General features: G+C 43.6%; 1 protein-coding gene across 16 annotated transcripts in view; it reads right to left on the bottom strand.

Moving 5' to 3' along the window:
* The window catches only part of LOC139563159 (diacylglycerol kinase zeta-like), a 131471-nt gene that overhangs the window by 28482 nt on the left and 88977 nt on the right, over positions 1-14012 (bottom strand). For 14 of the 16 annotated variants that reach the window (XM_071381492.1, XM_071381494.1, XM_071381496.1 and 11 more), the window contains 13 exons: positions 13659-13741; positions 13337-13397; positions 12888-13001; positions 12004-12144; positions 11362-11440; positions 10956-11011; positions 10707-10769; positions 10268-10341; positions 10039-10150; positions 9694-9893; positions 7010-7110; positions 2540-2619; positions 1412-1456 (listed from right to left, as the gene is read on the bottom strand). In XM_071381492.1, coding sequence (XP_071237593.1) covers positions 1412-1456; positions 2540-2619; positions 7010-7110; positions 9694-9893; positions 10039-10150; positions 10268-10341; positions 10707-10769; positions 10956-11011; positions 11362-11440; positions 12004-12144; positions 12888-13001; positions 13337-13397; positions 13659-13741 — 1209 coding nt within the window. The remainder of the gene's footprint in view (positions 1-1411; positions 1457-2539; positions 2620-7009; positions 7111-9693; positions 9894-10038; positions 10151-10267; positions 10342-10706; positions 10770-10955; positions 11012-11361; positions 11441-12003; positions 12145-12887; positions 13002-13336; positions 13398-13658; positions 13742-14012) is intronic. The other 2 variants (XM_071381483.1, XM_071381491.1) reach the window with 1 other exon arrangement.

Below are 14012 nucleotides of genomic sequence, written 5' to 3'. Positions count from 1 at the left end.
GTGGTCAAGAAAACCGACTACTGATTTCCCATCTAAAGGTAAACTTGACCAGTCCATCTAACTTCCAAGGGGAACCGGAGGATAGCAGTGTACAGAATGTTATGATACATGCACTGAGGAACTACGCTGAAAGATCATGCTTAGCTTAGAGCACAAATACTGGATACCACCTACAAGAAAAACACACACACACCCACACAAACAAACAAAGACAATCGTGTGCACAAGATATCCAATCTAAGGAACACCAGACTTTTCATGGTCTCGAACAGGGAACCCAAAACATGCAACCACCAAACGAGACAGTATCAACTAGTCCACTAACTGGTCTAGGTCATAGTGCTCTCTTATATTCAGCAAAAGTATTACTAACTGCAATAACATAGCCAAAGCAACCATAACTTAAGCAGTTTCTTAAACATTGGATGCTTGCTGCATACAAAAATCACAGGCAAACATATTCCTGATTACAAGGTCTCTCATGCACACAGAAAGGGAGAGAGAGTAAACACTCACTCACAAACACATCAAAACATGCTTCAGGGCACCGAGGAACAAGGAGAAAATCTCTTCCCAGAGGGACAAATTTGGGTTGGTTTGCATAGGGGAACAGGGCCACTACAGATAGAAAAGTACAGCCTCTATTATTCAGCTATTCCCATTACGCAGACGGTTTGGCTAAGCTGTGAATAGGGATCTAAAGGAGGGCCAGGGTTGCTGGGAGGAGTGTGTGGTTATCACCGGAGACGGCCAGTCTCAGCATCTACCCACAACCTCTCGCTCTCTGGGTAAGAGCATGTGGTGAAATCACTTTGTAAAAGTGATATTTGAATATTGATGCCACACACCATTGACCGATTGCACAGCTTATTTGTTTTTAAGCCAACAAGGACCTACAGGACGTGAGCAGTATATTTGTGCTCTAGATGATTTTCTTGGGAGACAAAAATAAGCAATGGAAGAGCTGATCAAACACACAATTCCAAGTAAAACACCTAATGCAACCATGTGGCTGCAGCGCTGCCTTTGTGCCGTACGTGTCTGACGGTTATGCACAGGGAGGGACAGGTTTGACAAGTGTTTTCTTCGGACTTTAAGCCTACAGTACGCATCGCGCACTCAAACAGTGTGTTCTCAGAGAAAACAACATGGTAATGATAAAAGGCCTCATCCTTGTTCTTGAATTAGATTATATTTGATGTTATTGTTTGCTCCGTCTGTTTGTTTCCGTCTGTGTTTGCTCCGTCTGTGAAAGTCGCTCCGGAGAAGAGCGTCTGCTGAATGACTAAAATGTCCATGTAAAATGTCATCTGTGATCTAAAAGGTCGTTTTTAATTTAGGGGAATGTTTCCTTTTCAGACTTGTTCCTTTCCATGCCACAGACTCCCATGTCCTGTCTCGTTTTACCAACCTGGAGCACCAGTCGTTTGAAGGAGGGATGAATGGAGATGAAGTCCTGTGGAATAGCCCCAAAAACACTGTAATCCCGCAAATGGAGACTCTCCTTCCTGTCTAATGCCCCTACCCAAAATAAATCACCACATGCGGATAGGAAAATAAGCATCTCGTCTTGAAGCTACTATAATGACTGGTTTTGGATTGCAGAAAATGGGTTGAACGTAGTGGGAGAAACATCCCCCCCTTAATTTATGCCATTTTGTTGTGTGCTATGAGTCCTACTGCATTATTTGGTGAACATATGTTTTTGAGAGTAACATATAATGAAAGTGGATGATTACACATATTACAGAAGCAATTACCATTCTGCAACAGTATTTTAGTCTTCAAGCCTCCATTAGTGGCAGACAAAACCTAAATTTAATTTCAGCCTTTTCTTACGACATGAGCTGATGAAAACAGCAACAAATGAGGGACAGCCGTTGAGGGATTGTGGTTAAAAATAAGGAGGAATATAATAATCAAATGATTGCAAAGAGGTGGTGCCGGTAATCGCCAACAAATTTCCTGCGCTATTTATTTCAATGGGTTTTGAGCCAAAAGGGACAGCAAGGTAGCTAGAGGGGCAAGGATGTAATTTTCTGGCAGAATCGCAGTCTCCTCCATTCACAAACAACCACACATGCAATCCTTTCCCATCCTAAAGACAGTTTTGGGCTTGTCTGTCCAGATGAGCCACCGTAGACCAGCCTGCGAGTAATTGCTCTCGACATCAGCAAGTTCCTTCCTCCTCTTCTAACGTACTCTCTTCCTTCATCTCTTGCACGCTCACAACTTCATCAGAATTATTTCCCACATCCTCTTATGGCATTAGCTCAGTCCTACCCCCTTTTGTCTTCTTCTACTCTCTGCCTGTATTGTCCTCCATTACAGACATTTCTGAGTCCTCCCAGCTCCTTTGTATTTATGTTCTCTGCCTCTTATCTCCTCATCATGCTCTCCTGTCCCCCCCATCGCTCGGTCTTCCCTGTCATTCATCAGCTTACCCCTCTCCTTTACCCAGGGTTCAATCTACCTCATCAACCCAGACTCTCTCCTCTGTCCCCTTCTCGCTGTCCCCCCCCCTTCCTTAATTTCTCACCTCTTGGAGCCTCTCGATGTGGGAGCGGCATGTTTCCAGGTCACTGTCTCCCGGGACAACGATAAGTCCCAGTGGGATAGCTGTGGGGAGAGATGAGAGACAACATGCTGTTAAACACTGCTGCAGGCGCCCAGGGATCGAGCCATGAAAAACCATTCTACAGCTAGGTCCACAGTTAGCTCATAGACACAAGCTACAAGAGACAGACTAACGGATTGTGTCCATTTATCAACTCGAACCCAGAATGGTTTGGGGGAAGTTCCTTTTGTTGGCAATAGATCAAGGATATTTTAGACTTGGGCTTCCTGGATGCCTTGTGTTTCATAGAGTGCCACGCAAAGTCCAATGCACTTAGTGAACTCAAACCCCTTTGAAACGGCTGTCAAAGTAGGTGAAGTGTGTAAACCAAATAGCAATACAACACAATAACAGAGGAAGAATTCTCTAAATTTGATGTCTGCAAGAGGACAAACTGTCTGGTGACATGTTTGTGATTTGTTCCCATGCCTATTGATTTGTGCTAAACTAGAGACAGGCAATTAGGCCTAAAGTACAACTGGACAGCAGGTGAGAGAGCAGATACGCTGTGTATCAGTGAGTGCATCAAAACCACATTATGTGATCATGAATATCCGGGCTATGCACAGGGCCTTCTATAGCGGTCAGAACAGAAGTGAAAGACTCGTGGACTATCAGGCTGAGATTTGTGAATTGAAAAAGTGGCTCTGAGCAGCAAGTTTTACAGGCGGAGAGAGAGAAAAGCAGGCAGATTTCTCCACCGAGGAATGTGCTGTTGCCTAGCAACCCTGGAACAGTCTGTCTCCAATTCAATTCGGCTTCTTCCTCTTCTCCCCCCCCCCCCCTCCCCCCTCTTTTGCTTTCCTCACTCTGCAACAGTGAGGTTGTCTAAGCTCTTTATAGGTGTCAGGCTACCGAGACAACTGCCTAACGTGGTAGCAGCTGCGTGCTATATTTTGGTATCAGCGACGAGAGCATAGAGTATTAACCTCAGCTATGACAGCTAGCATCATTTGTACCTCAAGATCCACGTGAAACATCGGGGGCCTAACTCGATTCAGTGTTAGCCAGAGAGAGTCTGAGTGTGATGTCCAGACTGAAGCTAAACTATGTGCAAATTGAACGACAGGATTGTTCACTTAAGCCTATCAAAAACAGCCTTGGAATTCTCTTGTATGTCAGCAAGCATGAGGGTGCATTATGTACAAAGTACGTTATTGGACCACCGTATGACAGTTTAATATGGACATTGAATTTATTTCTAGGCTCAGTTAAAGTGTACTTCAGGTTTAAAAGCATATCTTCTTTTCGTTTAGTTGCATGTTCTGACATCTAGTGGTGGAAAACGAAGAATAAACTACTTTCAGCATTCCGTGAACCGAATGGTATGTACTGTTAGAAAACTGTTGGGAACGCCACCAATTATGCCTGAGCATCAAAACCTACTGGGAGATTTTCCGTCCTGTATTATAATTGCTAGCCCCGTACCTCCATCCAGGAACTTTTGCGAGCTTACATTCTGTTTCACTACATGAATTCCACAGCGGCCATCGGGATGGTAATACGAGGCTATATAATTGCAAGAGTTCAGGAAGAACCGAATACATTCATCATACTTTCTTATTTCACATACTTCTTTGGAGATATCCAACAACAAGGTCGGTCCACAGCAGCTGGGTTTTGTGCCATTAGAGACAAAAAACAGCCCCAAACAGCGTCACTTGCATATCAGAGTTACATAACTTGGGGCCAGTTAATTGTTGCAGTTTTGTTTGAAGAGGATTATCATATACAACTTCAGTACCGCCTAACTTCCTGAACAATAGCCTTCAAAGGTCTAGTCCAAACAAATGCTGCCCACTGTAAAAAAAAAAAAAAAAAAGACAAAACAAACAAACTTTGTTTTAAGAAGGAAAGAACTAACTAACAGTCTGAGACACTGTCTGGAATAGTTAAGTTTGTGCATGAGGATGCGAATGTGAGAACAATTAAGAGTGGGGGGGTGGCTCTAGCTGTGCTATGGAGGTGATTACCGCGTCGTCCTGGCACACAGGTACTGCAGGAGGCTGTAGAACACAGAACCACTGACAAGGCCCCTCTGGGGCCCCTGGGCATCCATTAGAGACAGTAATGGGTAGCTACCTCATTATCGCCTCACAGTCATACACTTGATATCTAGCCAAAGTCACATGCAGGGAGGCCCACACTGATAAACTCATAGCAATTGAGTGGCCTGACGGGGATGGGAGGAGGGTTTCAAGGTGGACGGATAGCAAAACCTGGAGCCAATACCCGCCTCCCCCTCCAGGAGGAGCCAGGAAGAGAGAAAATGAAAGAGTTCCATCTCTGTGGGGTTTCTGCTAAGTACCATATAAATCAAAAGGGACTTCCTTTTCCTTTGTATTTAGCGAGGCTAGTTGATGGCGGCATCCTTAAAAGGGACGATCAAGAGCCTGGTGTGTCTTTCCACATTAAATATATTTGTGCTAACCTACGTTTGACAGTGACAGAGTCTATGCAGTCGCTGTGTAGATTTCGAGTCCAATTCACTAACGAGAAGTGATATCAACACTCTTGCTGACAGTTCACCAAGGGGCGGATTGAGACTCAGGAAATGGATGCCTTTCCTATGCACGCCTTTCCTATGCACGCCTTTCCTATGCACGCCTTTCCTATGCACGCCTTTCCTATGCACGCCTTTCCTATGCACGCCTTTCCTACGCACTTCTCAGTAGTTGTTATTCAGACTTACTTTATGCAGGTGCGTAACTGCCGTTGCAGGCGTGGTTCCCTTGCGCGCGCTGAATACATTTCAATCAGCCGCTGAAAACCCTCCCACTTGCTGGCCAACAGATTTTCTCGTGGAGTTTTCCTTCAATAGGCTTTTCAGCACATCGATCTTAAGCCATCCCTTTAAATACGGTGTACCTTTAAGTTCTAATTTTGTCAGACCCACAAGAATATAAATATATGCATATTCATCTGTTTCAGCACCAATTGGTGGATTTAAAAAATAAATCAGATTTTGTAGATTATTTAGGTTTAGAAAAGTATTTATGAATCGTAAAAAAACAGGATTGGAGAGCCTTTACGCATGAAAGAAAGAAAACGGTGGTTTGATTAATTCTGAACATTGCCACATTTAGTTATTTAACCCATTGTGATGTTGGAAGATTAGTGTTCATAGAATTATAATAGGGAGAATAGTGTACAATAGCAGGATATACCCTTGTCTATTGCCCGCACTAACCATGGAACTGTGTGATGACACAGCCAAGTATTGCGCCATGTGTCGGGTTCAAACTGTTACGGCTTGGTCTGCGATCCGCTCCATAGCAATTTAATTAACCTACTTGTCTTTTTTTTTTTACATGATCAAATGTTACTAATGATCCTCTGTAACAACCACATGGCTGTGACATCGTTTACAGAGGAAGCAAATTAAGGTAAACGAAACAACGTAAATAAATGGAATGATAATGTAGGCCATACCAACTGAAGGGAGCTATTTGGCAGTTAAAATATGTGTGGTTATTAGGCCTACTGACGGTCGATACTGATAGTGGCTAATATTTAACATGATAAATAATAGGAAATAATTAAGACACTAGTGCGTGCCCATCCCTGCACGTTAAAAGGCAGTACAATTAAAATTCTGCATAATGTCACAGCATTTCATAAACTTTACTGTGGGAAAGTTGATATGCTTCCATTTTCTGCCATATGACAGGATTCACATTTGTCTCCAGCGATTATAAGGTAAAAGAGTTCTAAAACAAATGTCATTTATTTTTACAATTCCCTTATCCAAATGGATTCCTCCTTTTTCTAGCTCTCATCAATATGTCAATTACAGTGCATGGTGAATGGTATTATTTCTAGTGGGAAAAAATGAAGTAAATGCTTTTTCCACTTGGAACCGGTAGAATTATTAGGAAATTAGATCAGAATATGCCATATCTGTTGACACACCTCTGTCACACCTTAATTCATTAAATCTCCACCCCAAACAAATAGCAGGGAATAGCATGCTATTCTCATGCTTAAATTCAAGGTCAGAATACGCATAGAGAGAAAAGTGCATAAAAAGGGAATTACGTTCCATTTATGCTCTTAACTTGGGTCGGAATCGGCCCCTAAAATGGCACAAGGACACATGTAGTATATCTTCAGGTAATAGCTTGTCAACTGGCTCAGGTCCCTTACGTGCGTACGGCCAGGATTTAACTCTGCAAAACAAGCCTGCCACTTTGAAATTCAACTGCACGGCAATAAAAACAACTAAAATGTGTAGACTAAAGAGTTCTACATCACTGAAAACACCTCTGGCTTGCAGTAACATCCCTGCATGAAGCAGTACTTAAGGGCCTGCTGCATTCCTCCTTGAACAGGCTGGCCGACACCTGAAGGATGATGGAGTTACAGTGCATTAGATAGAGATGGAATACTCACAGGCTTCTTTGAGTTTCTCCTTGTCATAATGTAGGGCCTCATAGTCGTGCATGCTAATACGGTTCACCCGGATCCTTAACCTCTCCGGGAAGGGCTGCTGGCTGAGGAAGACAACAGAAGAAGCATAGCCATTTGGGTATCATCTCTCAAAAATTTAAATTACACAGAACTAAAATATAAACCCAACAATTTCAAAGATTTTACTGAGTTATAGTTCATATAAGGAAATCAGTCAATTGAAATAAATTCATTAGGCCCTAATCTACGGATTTCACATGACTGAGAATACAGATATGCATCTGTTGTTCACAGATACCTTTATAAAAAAAGTATGGGCATGGGTCAGAAAACCAGTCAGCATCTGGTGTGACCACCACTTGCCTCATGCAGTGCAACACATCTCCTTCGCATAAAATTGATCAGGCTGTTGATTGTGGCCTGTAGAACGTTGTCAGACTCCTCTTCAATGGCTGTGCAAAGTTGCTGGATATTGGCGGGAAATGGAACACGCTGTCGTACACGTCGATCCACAGCATGCTCGATGGGTGACATTTGTGTTGAGTATACAGGCCATGGAAGAACTGGGACCTTTTCAGCTTCCAAGAATTGTGCACAGACATGGGACCGTGCATTATCAGGATTCTAAAAGTTTGTGCGGCAATTATTTGGTTGTGGAAACCCAGTTTCATCAGCTGTCCGGGTGGCTGGTCTCAGACGATACCGCAGATGAAGAAGCCGGATGTGGAGGTCCTGGGCTGGCGTGGTTACACGTGGTCTGCGGTTGTGAGGCCAGTTGGACTTACTGCCAAATTCTCTAAAATCACATTGGAGGAGGCTTAAGGTAGAGAAATGAACATTAAATTCACATGTTCCCTCAAAACTTGAGATATCTGTGGCATTGTGCTGTGTGACAAAACTGCACATTTTAGAGTGGCCTTTTATTGTCCCCAGCACAAGGTGCACCTGTGTATTGATCATGCTGTTTAATCAGCTTCTTGATATACTACACCTGGATGGATTATCTTGGCAAAGGAGAAATGCTCACTAACAGGAATATAAACAAATGTGCGCACAAATGTGTGCATAGAGTATGGCAAATTTCTGGGATCTATTTCAGCTCATGAAACATGGAACCAACAATTGACATGTTGCGTTTATATTTTTGTTCAGTGTACATATTTGTACGAACTCTGAGTTTCAAAACAACCAAATCATGTCAAATCGACACACAAGAAAGATTATTCCATAACCTATGCTTGATTTCAGTACACCGTTATACTGTACATAATCAGTTACTTTCCATATTAATTTCTAACTTAGTAAACTATTTGGGAGTTGGAAACATCTCGGCTGAGAGATAAAAAAAAAAAGAATATGGAAATAAATGAAGGTATAAGTATAATGAAAGGCTGTCACCCGGGAAGAGCATTAACACAAGCTGATGACAGGGGATTGACCTCCAACCACAACACTCTGACAACCTGGGCTCACATGCACAGCAGCCTGAGAGAAGCCAGAGGTGTTCAACGCTGCTTTCCCCCCTTCCGTTTGTCATCGTGATGGCTTCTAGGATGATTATATATTCATGAAAACAGTTGTGATCTGTGACGAAGGTGACCTGTTCGCAGTGTGTGGGAGATCCAAAAACAATGTTGCGACTATAGCTTACCATTCTGTTCAAGGACAATAGACACCTGACAACAACACAAGTCGTATATGTTTCTTACTACAGTATGTTGCAAAACAGTTGGGAGGACAACGTCTAATGTCGGTGTATGATCTCAAACAATGTAATCAGTGTAGAAGTGAATACAGCTGGGTTGTTTGTTTGAATTCCAGACTCATTTGCATCTTATCATTCTTACTTTCTGTCCAAATGCCTGGTGTTTTGCTTCACAGAAGGTCGGGCCATTCTAACCAACTTTGCAAAAAGGAAGAACGGTATCATGAATAAGGTTTGGATGTGCACGTGTTTAATCTCAGCTAAAACAGGCTTCTGTAAACACAATCATTGAATTAGCCCCCCCCCCCCGGACATTTCAATCCTGTAGACGGAGGACTCATAATTCTCCTCCGTCAGCAAGTCAACACATTGTCGCGGGACTCACATCAGAATCAGCGAAGTATGAAATTAGCAAAAAACCTTACAACAGGTTTGACAAAAAGGTAACGCAATTACCATGAAAATAAAAAGGGCTGTTCATTCTGATAATACATCCGATTTTCAGCCTGTAGACAGACAGACTGATATGACGAAGACTACTGATGGAGAGAAAAGGAAGATGGTAGCAAAGCCATGTTGACTTTGATGAATGTTTTTTTGTGTGTCTGTTTGTTTCCCCTCGTCGGCTTAGATTATTTTACATGCACAAGTCTTTGTCAGCGCTTCAGCCACCCTTGCAAATGAATCCCGAAGGCTAGCGTCGAGGACACCTGCGTGCCACACCCGCGTGCCACTTAAAAATCACACAGCAAGAAATTGAAGAGCGACCTTCGGCTCGGTCGAGGACACTAAGTCATGACTTGTGCAATGCATTACAATAACTTCCAACTCCACAAGCACCATTGTGACAACAGAGGCAACCTGCCGACAGCGCAAAAGACTAAACAAAGTACACTGTAGAAAGTCTCCATAGCGGATTGATGTTCAGGATTCTGACTGGACCCTGGACTGTATTACTCACTCGTTGAGCAGCGGTATAGATGTCCTCCTCTTGGCCTTCTGCACCATGTTGGCTTGGTTCCTCAGGGAGATCCGGATGGTGGAGGGGGCTAGCTTGCACGGCTCCCCATCTACCTGCATGGGGATGGACTTGTAGGTGGTGAGGGTCACCTCTCTGCACTGGTTCAGCCGCTCACCGTGACCTCCGACCTGCAGCGTGGCCTACAGCACCAGGGAGGACGAGACGATCATCCATCAGAGCAAGGTCACGACTAGGACAAATGTAAAGAAACGGACTCATCCATTTCATTAAATCTACTAACTTATGTTCTAACACACAGACAAATTCAGGTTGATAGGTGAATACCAGAGAGGTCATGGTGAAGCCGATAACTTCAATGCAGCCGTCGTCGTGCCGTTGTGGCTCAAAGTCATGGTGCTCGCTTGGGTTGCCCCATGGCATGGTACCAGCACAGTATCTAGTACACACATACACACATGGTTAAGTGCCTATCTTAGCCTACAGCCTCCGTTACAACAGTGACAAAATTGTAACATGTCATATATAACCCGTTTTCCCCATCGAGGCTGCTAACCTGGGAATGTTGAGGAACACCAGGCACTGCAGCTTCAGATCCTGAACCTTTGAGGTGAGGTCGGTGCCGTCGCACTAACGAGAGGAGACCGACAGACAGACAGACAGGCGTCTCCATTACTGTACACATACACACTCAGATCATTCCTGGAAGAGTTCTCACATGGCCTATAAAATGTACCCTTTGAAAGGTGCCACATTCTGACTGTGAAGAACACATCTGTCAGTCTAATGAGATGTGATCCTTACAACCTACCTACTATAAGCTCAGAATGGAGCCCAGGCTCTCAAACTCAATTTCTATTTCTGCACCAACTATTTTTACTATGAAGTGGGAAATTCCTGTTAACAGATTTAGATTTGAACTTGAACCCGTTGTGGAATGACGTCACACAATCTGAGCTGCAGCCAAGGTCCATGTAATGGTCAGTTGAACTCACCACGACCTTGATGTGTTTGGCTAGGTCTTTGGAGCTGCCCATGAGGAAGTCCGAGAAGGCCGTCTGGTTAGAAGGAACACCAGAGAATCAAACTTGTAGATCATCAATAGAAAACATTGACACGACTAAAGCTATGGCCACAAATAAAACAATTACTATCACTACTAAATGGTAAAAGTGATGATAATGGTGAGAAAATAGGAATGTATTTGTTCTTTTCTCCTGTTTAGGAAACACAACTGTACCCACCCCTGCATAAAACATCTTGTTCCGAAAGCGGCTGTTGAATTTCTCCGGGTTGGCCTCTGAGGAGCGTCGGTTATAGAAGGCATGATGAGTTGTGAGTAATTATGACACTATATATCTCTAGTAATGGCTCTGCTTGGGCTACTTTTCATCACTCTAAACTCCTAAAAAACTCCAGGAACATTATTATTTTCTGTGGAATAATCTCTCCTGTCTTATATGTAATGTGGTTGAAGAACTTAGTTAAATATGACTGTACTGCGCAGCAGAGCACGCACAAATGGTACAGTAGATACACACAGCATCATTTGTTACTGTCGATGTGAGCCGTCTATGGATAGCACAGATTTATCCCCAACAATGGCATTACATGGGTGGTCAACGTTAAGAGTTCGATCGGAAATACAACCTCGAGACTCGTGGAATTCTAGTGTCACGTGTGCGTCGAAGCCGAGGCTGAAGTAGTTGTTGAAGACGTCGAGGGGGAGCTGCGGAAAAGAAAACCCGTACAAAAATGTGTTAATCCCAGACGCGAGCGATATCACCAAAACAGCCGAAATCACAATGTCAAATGTTGACATTTCAACACTAAACCGGAGTATACTGAGCCCAACTCCATCCTCAGTCCTACGGTCTTCAGTGACCCCAGACTACCCTCACTGCCATAAACACAAAATAATAAAATAATACATCACGTTTGAGGTCATGGAGCAACATTGTGCTTCTTTCTAGTTGATAAACTCTCTCAACTTTTAGAACTAACTACCCATTAAATAATGGAAAGGTCACTGAGGTATTTTGGTGTGTGGCCAGCCATGACCCTGTTCACAATAAACTAATTATATTGTGACATTGTAGAGAGGTTAGTTCTCTGGGGGTCGATGAACTCATCACAGTCAAGACCTGATTTACGATGTTATTACAAACACACCCTCTGATAGGTAAAAGCGCTAGCACTAAGTTCAAACCCATCCACACACACACCACACCATCATACGTTGACAGTCCATGTCTACAGTACAGGATCTGGGATGAGAGGGGGTTTGTTCACCTTGTCTGTCTGCTGCTCATCCCTCTCCTCTGCACCAGCATCCTGGTTGGGCTCCACTACTAGATTCCACCGGTCGAGCTGGACGACGTTCCCATCCTCTACATGAGACAGGATCTTAGACACCGGCTCATCTGTGTAACCCTGTAGAGGGGAGGAATAGAGAAGGAAAACACCAAGAGCATTAAACACAGTTCATTGTAGAAAGCAGCTAGTTCCTCCTGAGATATATAAATTCTTCAAGACATTTTTCAAGAAATAATAAGCAGCTATTGTCATGATTCTGGTGCCCTCTACAGAGTTAACTGTGCACCTACATTGTCCAACGACTATGGAAAAGCACAGCTTTGAGGGGTATACACCGAGTGTACAAAATATTAGGAACACCTGCTCTTTCCATTGACCAGGTGAATCCAGGTGAAAGCTATGCTCCCTTATTGGTGTAACTTGTTAAATCCACTTCAAAATCAGTGTAGATGAAGGGGAGGAGACAGGTTAATGAAGGATTTTTAAGCCTCGAGACAATTGAGACATGGGTTGTGTATGTGTGCCATTCAGAGGGCACATAGACAGGTTTGAGTGTGTCAAGAACTGCAACGCTGCTGTAAAAAAATAAAAAACACTCAACAGTTTCCCGTGTGAATCAAGAATGGTTCACCACCCAAAGGACATCCAGCCAACTTGACACAACTGTGGGAAGCATTGAAGTGAACATGGGCCAGCATCCCTGTGGAAAGCTTTCGACAACTCGTAGAGTCCATGCCCTGAGATATTGAGGTTGTTCTGAGGGTAAAAAGAGAGGGGGGGGGCTGCTAACTCAATATTAAAAAAGTGTTCCTAATGTACACTCTGTGTACATGTTGTCCAGATATGGTTAAAATACTCACCCCCCCCCAGTTGAGGGTCCTGGCCAGGTCGTTGCCTGTCCCCAGAGGCAGGATGGCTACTGCAGGCTGGGGGTTCAGCTGGAGCTGGTCCAGAGCAGACAGGATCCAACCCACCTACACACACACCATACAACAGACATATTATCAAAAACATCATGTGATGTGCCCTTCAACAACATGCCCAACATTGTTATTATCCTTGCTTAAGGAATAAATGTTTGAACAGCTTAACAAACTGCACCTGCAGCATAGTGTGTGTTGCTGTTCAATCACTTAGATAACCATCAAAGTTCAGGGCTCAGATCACTAAGATGGGGTCAAATGCCTTTAAGGGAAAGCACCAGACACTGTGTGCTGTTATTTGAATGATCACAAAGTAAAGTTTGCTGCGAAAATAGTTCAGGAATGTCTGTGTATTGCTTAAAAAGATTGCTGTTGTTTCTAGTCACCGTGCCATCCCCTCCGCATGCCAGTATCCTCAGGTTATGCACCTTACGGTACATTTCTAACCTTGGAGAGACAGAGCAAGAGGCAAAATCAACTTCTGGTTTTCTGTCACAGTCAGTCCACAGTATCAAGCCTGTTAATGAAGGTCTCCCACACTCAGTTAAAATTGGCAGCATTCACAGTGAAGGGGAGTCCTACACCGCAAATGGCTCCTGGGCAGACAGAATAATAGCATAGTGTATCCATAGGAAGAACAAAAAATAATAGCAAAATAATACTCTGCACTAGCACAATGTTTGCACCTGCTATTTTTGAGAAACTTACCCATCCTTGGGTCCTCCCAGACTCAGGTCAAATACTTGGCGAGGGTTCAGGTACCACATGAACGACTGGATAATCTTGGCTCCCTGAAAATGAGTAGGAGTACAATTACTACCAGTTCATCATCATCATCATAATAATAAAGAAGTATTTGATTAACTGACTAGTATATGATTGAGTGATCCAGACAAATGCGTGAGGTATGAGATGCCCTGACTGGACTGATGAAAGACTCTTTAAGATGCAGACAGTGTTTCATCTCACAGACGGCTTACAGACCAGTCAGGATTACACCTGTGACTGGTGTTGGCCTCGGCCCACTGGGCCTGCACTGACAGCTCCAGCACAGACAGCACG

This window comes from Salvelinus alpinus, chromosome 33, assembly GCF_045679555.1.
Source record: "Salvelinus alpinus chromosome 33, SLU_Salpinus.1, whole genome shotgun sequence".
Lineage (NCBI taxonomy): Eukaryota > Metazoa > Chordata > Actinopteri > Salmoniformes > Salmonidae > Salvelinus > Salvelinus alpinus.
Note: the sequence above shows the minus strand (reverse complement) of the source record. Positions and strands in the feature narration are given on the sequence as shown.